The following is a 10,812-nucleotide window of genomic DNA, read 5'->3' on the forward strand; positions in this document are numbered from 1 at the left end:
CTTCCGTTACGCCTTATCCAACGGGATGAATTCACGCAACAAATTCGTCTTTTGTTTTTTTTTTCTAAATCAAAATCTAGGGCCGACAATTTACCATCTCCTCACAGAAAAGAAAGAAAGAAAGAAAAGGGATGGACGAGGTCAGTCAGCCTTGCCCCTCTGCATTTTGAGCAAGCAATTGCTTTTGCAGTACAGAACAAAGAGACGGGGGATTTAAGAATTGCAGATGCTCTTATGCCTTATTGTTTTTCTTGGCAGTTTCAGTTACTATTTGCAAATGCTGAATTCAAACTTTGATCTACGGAGACATGATAAAGATATCAACCTTTTCCCCCCTCGAGATTACAAATATACCAACTTGACTGTCAAAGAAAAAGCTGAACAACAGTACAGAATTTTGGCAGATGCAGTTACAGTCTGCATCGAATGTACCTTATTCAAAGTACAAATATCAAAGCATGACACTTGATATACACATGGCATACGGTGGTATTCGATTGGAGATCTAAAAAAGGCCAAAAGGTGGATTAAATTCCTGACACGTCTTTGCCTTTCCTTTGCACTTTTCGTTTGAGTTCAATTTTTCACTCGAATTCGGATTCGTGTTTGTGTTTGTTTTTTGTTTTTTTTTTTCCTTTCTCACACACGAACAGGACGAACACCGCCGCCGTGTTCTTCGCACCGCCGCGCCGCCGCCGCCCACCCGCCGATCGAATCCTCCCGCCGCCTGCGATTCTCCCCCCCGAATCCCTACTCCTCCGAGCTTCTATACTATCTCGCCTGCCCGATTTGCCCCCTCGCGCCCCTGTACCAGTCGTCCCCCGGCTAGGGTTTTCGCCGCGGATTTCTAGGGTTTTGAGCATGGCCTCGTCGGTTTGGGGCTGTGACGGATGAGGAGTGTAATCTTATCTGCCTAGGAAGTACGAGGAGATGATTACGGAGAAGCCAAGCTGGATTCGCCACGAGGGCCTGCAGATCTTCTCCATCGACATCCAGGCCGGCGGCCTCCGCTTCGCCACCGGAGGTGGCGACCAGAAGGTATGTTGTGCTGTTTTTTTCCCCTTCTTTTCTATCGGAGCTCACAACTGTAAATTTTCCCATGCTCTTTTGTCTTTTGGCAATGAATTTTTTTCCTGCTAACTTCCCTTGCTTAGTTTTTTCGCATGCTGTTGTGTGGTTAACTTTTTTGTGCTTCGATGATGTTTAAGTTGAAATTATTATTTGAAGGTTAAGTATAAATAGTAGCTTATGAGCTTATGATGTTTAAGTTGAAAGTATTATTTGAAGGTTAAGGGTATTAATTTTGGGTGAATTGGCTAGTCATTGGGAGATATCTAAGGTAACATTAGAATTTGTGATGTATTATCAGGATTTTCAGCTGGAACTTGTGGTGCAGTCACTGTTTATGAGCCAAATTTTAATCTCATAAGGCCTATTTGAGTCATTTGTGTTGTTTCTAGTCCAGCTTATTAGGATGGGCTTAGTGTTAATCAAACTCAAGATTTGGTAGCTTTGTTGTTGGGTGATAATTGAAAATTTTAACATTGTGTTTGTTGCGTTTTTGTGATTCTGTTTAGTCATATTTGATGGTAACTTCATGTTTATGTGATACTGAGGTATAGCCACTCTTTCATATTTTCCTTGTCTTTCCTAGGTGATCTTCTTCTTTTACTAAGTCCCTTTTATTTGCTTCGTTGTTGAAATAGGTTCGAATATGGAGCATGAAATCTGTGGAAAAGAACAATGCCAACAATGATTCCAGCCAAAGTTTGCTAGCTACAATGCGTGACCATTTTGGATCAGTGAACTGCGTGAGATGGGCCAGGCATGGACGCTATCTGGCTTCAGGTTCAGATGATCAGGTTATCCTAATTCATGAGAGAAAAGCTGGTTCTGGAACAGCTGAGTTTGGTAGTGGAGAACCTGCAGATGTAGAAAATTGGAAGGTCGTTATGACCTTAAGAGGGCATACTGCGGACGTGGTAATTATCTTTCGAAATTGCACCCGCACTGTATATCTGCCCTTTTGTTTTTCCTTGAATAACCATGTGTACAATTTGTGTTGTTACTCTTGAGCTCGTATTATCACCTTTAGTATTGTTACTGTCTAACTGTTGAACACCTCCTTTTCCTATGCCTAAAATAGGTAGATCTTAGTTGGTCCCCTGATGATTCAACATTGGCTAGCGGCAGCTTGGACAATACTGTTCACATATGGAACATGACCAACGGCATGTGCACTGCCGTCTTGCGAGGGCATTCCAGCTTGGTCAAAGGGGTTACTTGGGATCCTATTGGTTCTTTCCTTGCAAGCCAATCAGATGATAAAACTGTTGTAATATGGCGTACAAGTGACTGGAGTCTTGCTCACAAAACAGAAGGCCATTGGGCAAAATCTGTATGTTATGTTTCCTAACTTTTACCATTTACTGTGATCGACATGCCTTTGTTGCTGAAAGCCTTTCTCATTTTCCATCTTCCTGCAGCTTGGTTCAACATTTTTTAGGCGACTTTCATGGTCACCTTGTGGCCACTTCATTACTACGACTCATGGCTTCCAAAAACCTAGGCATTCAGCCCCTGTGCTTGAGAGAAGCGACTGGTCTGCAACTTTTGACTTTCTAGGGCATAATGCACCTGTTGTTGTGGTTAAGTTTAATAACTCACTGTTCCGTAAGAATATCTCAAACGGCCAAGACACAAAGGCTGTGCCAGCTGGATGGGCCAATGGAGCATCAAAGACATCAGCAAAAGAACAGCAACCATACAACATTATTGCTATTGGAAGTCAAGACAGAACTATTACTGTTTGGACGACAGCAAGTGCCCGGCCATTGTTTGTTGCTAAGCATTTTTTCTCTCAAAGTGTGGTTGATTTATCTTGGTAAGACATTTCGATTATTCCTTTATAACCCATATACCCAAGCTCACCGTGATACTGTGCTTTTCACCTTACAGGAGCCCTGATGGTTATTCACTTTTTGCATGCTCCTTGGATGGATCGGTTGCCAACTTTCACTTTGAAGCAAAGGAGCTTGGATACAGGTTAAGTGATTCTGAACTGGATGAATTGAAGAGGAGTAGATATGGTGATGTCAGAGGACGGCAATCAAATCTGGCTGAAAGCCCAGCACAATTACTGCTTGAAGAAGCATCAGCAAAGCAATCGGTTAGCAAGAAAGGGACTTCTGTTGTCCAGCAATTTCAAGCACCCCCAAAAGTTTCTGCGGATGTGCCTAACCCAGCTCCAGTTGCGCAAAGCCCGAAAGCTCCTGAAGCTTTACCAGAAGATGGGAAGAAAACATCAGGACCTGCTGCTGGTGATATAAATAAAGTTACTCGGTTATCTAGTCCAGTGAAGCAGAGAGAATACCGGCGCCCTGATGGCCGGAAAAGAATAATCCCAGAGGCTGTTGGGTTTCCTTCCAATCAGGATAACATACCCAGCAGTTCTCAGAATCAGGTTGTGGATTTTTCGTCCTTAGATCAGCGAATGAATGGAATAAGACCATCTTATGGCGGTAGCGGTAACTGTAATAACTGTGGAGTTAAGGACCGCTCTGGTGTCACAGCCAGGGCGAACATTACCGAGAGTCTTGTTATTCAAAAAGCTTCAACCGGTGCAGGAAATGATGGAAGGCTCAGAGTAGAACACACTGGATCTGTTGTTCCAGGCTCCTTGACCTGCTCTGTGCTTTCTATCCATGTATCAAATAAGAAAGACAATGAGGATTTGTTGCCAGTCTGCCTTGAAGCAAAGCCTGTAGAACGCGCTGCAGCTGATATGATTGGTGTTGGTGGTGCTTTTTCAACAAAAGAAACTGAGATAAGGTGTACAAGAGGGACAGAAACTCTTTGGTCGGATCGTATCTCTGGAAAGGTTACTGTCTTGGCAGGCAATGCAAATTTCTGGGCCGTTGGCTGTGAAGATGGTTGCCTGCAGGTTGGTATTACTCCTTATCAGAATTCCTTATTGATTGATTCCGTTTTTCAATATGGATTTTCTTTTTGTAAAGCGCACATGCAACCCGAGATTCAAACTTTTCAACCTTTGACTAACAATTACTCATATTTGAAAACACTTTCATATGATGTCAATTTCATGGTCATAAACATTATAATATATAAGATATTAACAGTAAAAGTGTGGGATTGGAGAGCACTTTTTAGAAAGGAGTACTATCTAACCCCTGTAAATTATTGCTGGAATAGGCTTTTGTTTCCTCACAATTGGTTCTTCTGAATTAACTAGGTTTACACGAAATGTGGAAGACGAGCGATGCCTGCGATGATGATGGGATCCGCAGCCGTTTTTATAGATTGTGACGACTGCTGGAAATTGCTTCTTGTCACGAGAAGAGGTCTAATGTACATATGGGACCTCTATAACAAGAACTGCATTTTGCAGGACTCTTTGGCTTCATTGGTTGCATCTCCAGATGAGCCATCAGGAAATCATTCTGGTATGTACATCCAGTCTTTAGTTTGTCATGCACAGCCTGAGATGGCTGTTCTGAACTTCACTGCGTCTTAGTATTTGCTGAAATAGTCGGTGCTTAGTAGTTGTCTTTGCCTTGTTGACAGGTGCAGTAAAGGTTATATCTGCTAAATTCTCTAGATGTGGTTCACCCTTAGTTGTCCTTGCCAGCCGCCATGCTTTTCTTTATGATATGAGCATGAAGTGCTGGCTAAGGATTGCCGATGATTGTTTTCCAGCATCAAATTTTGCTACCTCATTTAGTTCTTCTCAAGGTGGAGAGCTAGGCAAGTTGCAGATTGATATAGGCAAGTTCATGGCTAGAAAGCCTATTTGGAGCAGGTCGGCATGCACTTTTGATTGCTCTCGTATTATGACCACTTGAAATATACCAGAGTTTGCTCTAAACCAACATGTGGGAATTTCTGTTTCAGGGTTACAGATGATGGTTTGCAGACACGCGCCCATTTGGAGACCCAGCTGGCAGCTTCTTTAGCTTTGAAGTCACCACAGGAGTACCGCCAATGCCTCCTGTCCTACATTCGGTTTCTGGCAAGGTTAGTCATCTATACTTAATTTAGTTTCCACGTCTGTGGATTATCCTGAACTTGTAGCATTGCTTTTGTGAGCCTCAGCTCTATCCATTCAGTTGATTGACAAAATATGTGAATCTCTTTGTCTGATGAAAATTATTTGGTGAAGCTTTAGGTTTTAATGAAATGTCTTTTTTTAATTATATGCAGAGAAGCAGATGAATCTCGTCTACGTGAGGTTTGTGAGAGCTTCCTAGGCCCTCCAATGGGCATGCTCGGTTCTGCATCATCTACGGATCCCAAAAATCCAGTGTGGGATCCTGATGTTCTTGTAAGTCTGCATACTAGACTCGTCTCTAGCATTTTATGTCCACCAAAGATGGACTATTTCCTTTCTAAATAACCATGAGGGTCCGTGAACTGTAAATCAGTCTGGATACTAATTGATGGCAATTGTACAGGGAATGAAGAAGCACAAACTTCTCAGGGAAGACATACTTCCTTCGATGGCATCAAACCGGAAAGTCCAGCGGTTGCTCAACGAGTTCATGGACCTCCTGTCAGAGTATGAAGCTGCCGAGGCCAGAGCTGACCCGATGGATGTAGCTGCTGCTGCCGAGGCCAAAGCTGACCCGATGGATGTAGCTGCCGAAGCTGACCCGATGGATGTCGCACCAACACCGCAACCAGCAATAACAGAAGCCAATGACAAAATGATCACCTAGTAGGTGCCCCTGGCATCGGTTGCTGGAGACTTACTGACCGCCCCCCCCCCCCCCCCCCCCCCCCGGGTAAGTATTATAGGATAGTCTTGTTTTGAGAAGTGCTTATCAGAACCAATCAATTAGTTGTGCATGTAGCTGGTACATTGTTTAGCAAGGGAGGCGACCTCGGGCGAACACTGATTTTTGAACCCGTTAGCTGTAAAACGGTGAGTGTAACAGTAGAAAGGAGGCGAGGTCGCCTGGTGATTATCGTGTAACAGTAAAGTTCTGTAGAAGGCAGGGTAAACTCATGTCCTTTTCTGGTTGATCTTGATGGTTTTTACCGTGTGTTACGTATTTTGCTTTTACTGAAAGTACCGTAGCAGCTTGTGCGTGGTAAAAAGCTTAACTCGTGTCCTTTTTTATCTCCAAAACTAGCTCTGAAATTTTTAGAGATACAGTAACAGTAGAATTTCACTGATGATCTGGTAGACAGAGCATGAACATCTTGTTAGCTTTGGCCGATTCTTTCGAGCAGTTTTTATCCCAACAGAAGAAAAAATAATGTGTAGTTGAAATCCGAGCAAGGTCGGTCAGGTGGAGGAGAGGAACTCGCGGATCTTGGGCCTGAAAGCCTCGGCGACGGCGGCCCACGCGGCCTGCGTGGGGTGCACGTCGTCCCAGTAGAAGTGCTTGGCGGGGTCGTCGCACAGCGTGTACATCCTCTTGCCGTCGTCGTCCTGCTGGCCGCAGTACCCGCCGCCGGCGCCGCCGAAGGTCTCGCAGCACGGCCGCCTCGGCTCCGCGAACCTCCCCTCCGCCGCCGCCGCCGCCTCCGCCGGCGACGCGCCGACGAGGGCGGCGAAGGGCGCGTTGAGGTCGAGGAGGAGGAAGGTGCGGTTGGCCGGGTCGAGCGCGGCGAGCACGGACTGGAGCGCGGCGTTGTGCTGCGCGGCGCCGGCGTTGGCGAGCGGGTCGCAGCCGGTGTAGTTGAGCGCCCGGGTGAAGAGCGGCGTGCACCCCAGCGGGTGCAGGTTGGTGACCACCACCCTGCGCATCCCGGCCTCGTCGCGCAGCCGCCGCAGCTGCTCCCGGAGCTGCCGCACCACCGTCGGGATGTACGCGATCGCCGCCTGCATGCGCCATCATCGCAAAAGTGTGTTAGATGTTGAGCCTTCAAACATGTGTTAAATCTTAAAACTCACGCTGGTGCTGTTGTCTTTGTCGGCGGCGTAGGAGTAGTCGTTGCCGGAGACGACGACGACGGCTACCCCGCCGGCGTCGCAGCCGCCGCCGCTGCGGTTGGAGGGAGTGCGGTGCTGCGCCTGGAACAGGTCGATCTGCGCGCTGATGTTGCGCTGGAAGTTGCCGGTGTCGAGCACGCCGGCGCCGCCGACGGCGAAGTTCATGCCGCGCGCCAGGAGCCCCGGGGCGGCGCCCCTGCGCAGCTTGTACGCCACCGGCGTCGGCACGCCCATGGCCGAAGCTGCGCGCCGCGTGGGTCCAACGAGCATACCGACACATAGTTAATTATTTGCAGGAAAAAAAAGATTTGCCACTAGTAGTGTATACTACTGTGTGCCTGTACTGCTGGAAAAGGAAAGGGGTTAAGGTTAGGTTGGAGCATGGGGCATGGGAATCGAATCTCTACTTGCCCCTTGTACTACTGCCAGTCTATAATTTCGGATGCACGCACGCGTGACAACTTCATGTGCTATAGCTATAGGGGCTTAACACTAGCTAGTGAGGTAATGACGCTGTCAAGCATTCCATTAGCAGATTCAGATTACTGCCTTTTCAAGCTCTCTCTCTTACTCAAAAAGGGGGGGCCACATGCATGCATGCATGGTCTACGGCATTCTACCAGTGAGATGTAGCCACGTGGGCATGCGGCACGATCTTGCGTACCCAGGATCGAGTGGCATGCATGTCTCTACATTATTCTTTTTTTAATTTATTTTCTTCACGACTTATATTAATGAGTTGATGGCGATGCACGGCCACGTAGCGAGGAAGCTAGATACGCAAATATTTACTGATGGAGATAGATGTTTCGGACGCATCGATCCTGACCACAGAATATTAATTTAATTTAGACCACAGATTATTAAGCTTGGCTGCCTATTTAATTACATGCTTTTGATTGGATCACGGTACGTGCCCAGTTACATCAGCTGATCACTAAGGGGAGACAGTACCGGGAGCAGCTGCGTGCCTAGTTTCGATAGCACGTGACGACAGGCGTGGCGACGTGCGGTAGCGGGCAACTGCTTCCGGTGCACCCTCACATGGAGAGCGCGAACTGGTCAAAATGGATCCTGACATGACACAGTTGACGCGCGCATGCATGGGCCGGGGCGAGGCGGCCATGCCCATGAAGCGCGCGAGGCTGGCTGCCGGATGCCCGGATGGGTGGGTGCTGCCTGAGAATAGAAGGCGGCGGCCACGTCAGCGGCTCAATGCAGCTGCTTCAGTGGCGGCTTGCCGCAGTTGCAGGTAGCACACACACGGGTACAATTCCTCGTGTTATTTGTCATTCCAATAAATGGAGGCTAGTGGTACGCAAGCAACGTATGGTTTCTCTGGTATGTGCCACGTATGTGCAGGTGCATGCGGTGCGGGATATCTATCTATCTACTCTCTCCATCCTAAAAAGAATGCAACACTCGCTTCCCGAGAAGTCAACTAATTTTAAATTTGATCAAATTTATACAAAATAGTACTAACATTTATGGTACAAAATAAATATCAATAGATTAATCATGTAATATATTTTCATACTAAATCTATTTGGAAACGTGAATGTGAGTACTTTGTGTTTATAAATTTGGTTAAATTTAAAACTATTTGACTTCTGGAGAAGCGAGAGTTGCATTCTTTTTGGGACGGATGGAGGGGGTATGATCTATCTACAACATTTGAAAATGCGCAAAGGAGATACTAGTAATAACATTTGTATATAGATATAGATATATATAAAAGCATAGACCATGCATGGAGATGGAGTGGATTGGGTGGGCTGCGGGCGGCTGCTGCTACCAAGTGAATTGAAGGCCTTGTTTAGTTGGGGAATTTGGGAGGTGCCAAATTACTGTTACAGCACTGTAGCACACTGTAGCGTTTCGTTTGTATTTGTGAATTATTGTCCAAATATTGACTAATTAGGCTCAAAAGATTCGTCTCGCAAAGTACAACAAAACTGTGCAATTAGTTTTTAATTTCATCTACATTTAGTACTCCATGCATGTACCGCAAGTTTGATGTGATGGGGAATCTTCTTTTTGCATAGTGTCAAAGTTGGGAGTTGGGAGTAACTAAACATGGCCGAAGCCATTCGTGCTGATGCAGGCAGGCAGAGGGCTGCTGCAGCAGCGACTGCACTGGCTGGCTGGCTTCCTGTACGAGGCCCAGCGGCAGAGGCCCGCGAGCCATGGAAGAAGAGGAGGCTGCCATGGTATTGATTGGAAGCCTGGAACCCCAACCAACAAGGGGAAGCGCGCCATCAATGCGAGGGTACACTAGTGATCGATCCGCTCCGGACCTCGAGCTGGCCTGAAGGCTCTGGCTGTGCCCCTGGGTACGGGGCCATTGGGCCAGCCAGCGGCATGTGCTCTGGTATTTGCTTACGAACGGAAGCAGCAGGTAAAGTCGTCGGAGCTCCCGTACCTATGAAGTCGGTGAGGACGCGGCCGTCGGAGAAGCGGCCGGTGGGGCGGCCGGGGAAGGTGTCGCCGTAGGGGTCGTACCAGGCGTGCGTCAGCTCCCGCCCGAGGTCGCCCAGGTTCCCAGTGTCCGCGTACGAGTCGCCGAACACCCACGCCGGTGGCGGCGTGCCGCTGCTGCTGCAGCCGCCGCCGCCGCCGCTGGTAGGAGCCTCGTCATCATTCCTGTGCCTGCGCGCTGCCTGCGCCACCGGCGCGAGCATGGCCAGACTCTTCATTCATTCATTGAAACGGCTGAGTAAGGCAGCAGCAATCGAATCTGTTATGATATGATGGAAGGAGGAGGAGGAGGAACAAACGCAGGAGGAGGTTGTCTTGGGCTTACAGAAGACGAGGAGGAGGAGGAGCGCCGGCACGGCAGGCAGAGCCGGAGCGAGGCCACGAGGAGCCATCCCCTGGACGAGGCTTTCCTCTCGCGGCGCTGATGCGCTGGACCGCTCGCTGGTAAAGGGATGGGCTAATGGAAGATGGAAGGGGATGGCGGCCTGCTGGTCGGCCAGGAGCTCTCACTTATATAGGCAGACGAGACGATCGGCGTACGCCGTCGGCGGGGGCTGCGCCATCTCTTCTCTTGGCCTCGTGGCATGTCTGGTCCTCTCCTCACTTGGCCGCAGGGGCAGTTGGAGTTGCAGACACACCTCCTTCCTTTTGCCGGGTGTTGCCACCTCGCCTCTGGGATAACAATACTACTAGCACTGACGCCATTTGGATTCACTAGCAGATGAAAAAGAGAATAGCAACAATTGATCGGCTTCTCCATTTCGGATTCGCAAATCGCACGCTCGTAGCCGTGCTCTGCTCGGTGTTCATCCCAAAGGTCGTTAGTAATTGATCGATCGATCTCGCGCGTCCAGCTCATCTGCTCATGGTTCCTTGCTTGCTGCCTCCCCAATCCTCGTGCAATTAATCCATCTCGCCCCAAACCCGGCCGATTCGACTCGACGGGCAACGGCCACCAACCCCTGGGCTGGGCAGGCAGGCCGCATTAACGCCGCGCCACTCCGCGTGCGGCTGCTGGCTGCGTTTCTGCATCCATCGCTAGCTGCACATGTCGTCGTCCAACTACTCAAGCCTGAAAATGGACCGGCTGTGAAGAGTATGATGTATGAACAGAGATGCTAACATAGCAACATCCATGTCGAGAGAGGGAGAGAGATCGTGGAGACACCAAAGAGAAGAAGCAGCAGCGTCCAAGCCCAGCAGGCTCTGCTGCTTGCTTGTTTGGCTTGTTGCAGCATCGCATCCTCCTGCGATCCTCAGCCGCACGTATGGACTGGACTTTCTTTTCATCTTCTTTTTTTCCATTCCTCCCTCTCTCTCTCTCTCTCTCTCAACGCAGGGGAGGATTATTACAATCGCTTTCAGGAATTTGCAGA

The 10,812-nt window shown here is 48.4% G+C and overlaps 2 protein-coding genes across 3 annotated transcripts; one reads left to right on the forward strand and one right to left on the reverse strand.

Moving 5' to 3' along the window:
• Positions 1-452: 452 nt before the first annotated feature.
• On the forward strand, positions 453-6,045 carry LOC101757891 (protein HIRA). Of its 2 annotated transcripts, XM_004956148.4 has the most exons (11): positions 453-522; positions 654-1,038; positions 1,707-1,982; positions 2,147-2,398; positions 2,487-2,884; positions 2,959-3,943; positions 4,253-4,463; positions 4,585-4,819; positions 4,912-5,034; positions 5,221-5,341; positions 5,472-6,045. In XM_004956148.4, the coding sequence occupies exons 2-11, from the start codon at positions 931-933 to the stop codon at positions 5,733-5,735; spliced, it is 2,973 nt and encodes a 990-aa protein (XP_004956205.1). In that variant the 5' UTR covers positions 453-522; positions 654-930; the 3' UTR covers positions 5,736-6,045. The 2 variants fall into 2 exon arrangements, with proteins under 2 accessions (XP_004956205.1, XP_022679883.1); XM_022824148.1 differs by lacking the exon at positions 453-522 and having other exon boundaries at positions 579-1,038.
• Positions 6,046-6,170: 125 nt separating this feature from the next.
• Positions 6,171-10,651, reverse strand: LOC101758586 (GDSL esterase/lipase At5g03600). The gene is made up of 4 exons (XM_004956149.4): positions 9,762-10,651; positions 9,381-9,647; positions 6,920-7,200; positions 6,171-6,847 (listed from the first exon to the last, which is right to left on the reverse strand). Exons 1-4 carry the CDS (start codon positions 9,826-9,828, stop codon positions 6,308-6,310), a joined length of 1,155 nt encoding a protein of 384 aa, XP_004956206.1. The 5' UTR covers positions 9,829-10,651; the 3' UTR covers positions 6,171-6,307.
• Between the last annotated feature and the right edge of the window lie 161 nt (positions 10,652-10,812).

This window comes from Setaria italica, chromosome II, assembly GCF_000263155.2.
Source record: "Setaria italica strain Yugu1 chromosome II, Setaria_italica_v2.0, whole genome shotgun sequence".
NCBI lineage: Eukaryota > Viridiplantae > Streptophyta > Magnoliopsida > Poales > Poaceae > Setaria > Setaria italica.

Bases quoted from the DNA above. Each gene is read 5' to 3' on its own strand.
- LOC101757891 (XM_004956148.4), top strand. From the start codon at position 931: ATGATTACGGAGAAGCCAAGCTGGATTCGCCACGAGGGCCTGCAGATC. The intron at 1,983-2,146 runs GTAATTATCTTT...TGCCTAAAATAG, and splicing joins GAGGGCATACTGCGGACGTG to GTAGATCTTAGTTGGTCCCC. The intron at 5,342-5,471 runs GTAAGTCTGCAT...GCAATTGTACAG, and splicing joins TGTGGGATCCTGATGTTCTT to GGAATGAAGAAGCACAAACT.
- LOC101758586 (XM_004956149.4), bottom strand. From the start codon at position 9,828: ATGGCTCCTCGTGGCCTCGCTCCGGCTCTGCCTGCCGTGCCGGCGCTC. The intron at 7,201-9,380 runs GTACGGGAGCTC...CGCGGCGCGCAG, and splicing joins CGTCCTCACCGACTTCATAG to CTTCGGCCATGGGCGTGCCG. The intron at 6,848-6,919 runs GTGAGTTTTAAG...TGGCGCATGCAG, and splicing joins ACAAAGACAACAGCACCAGC to GCGGCGATCGCGTACATCCC.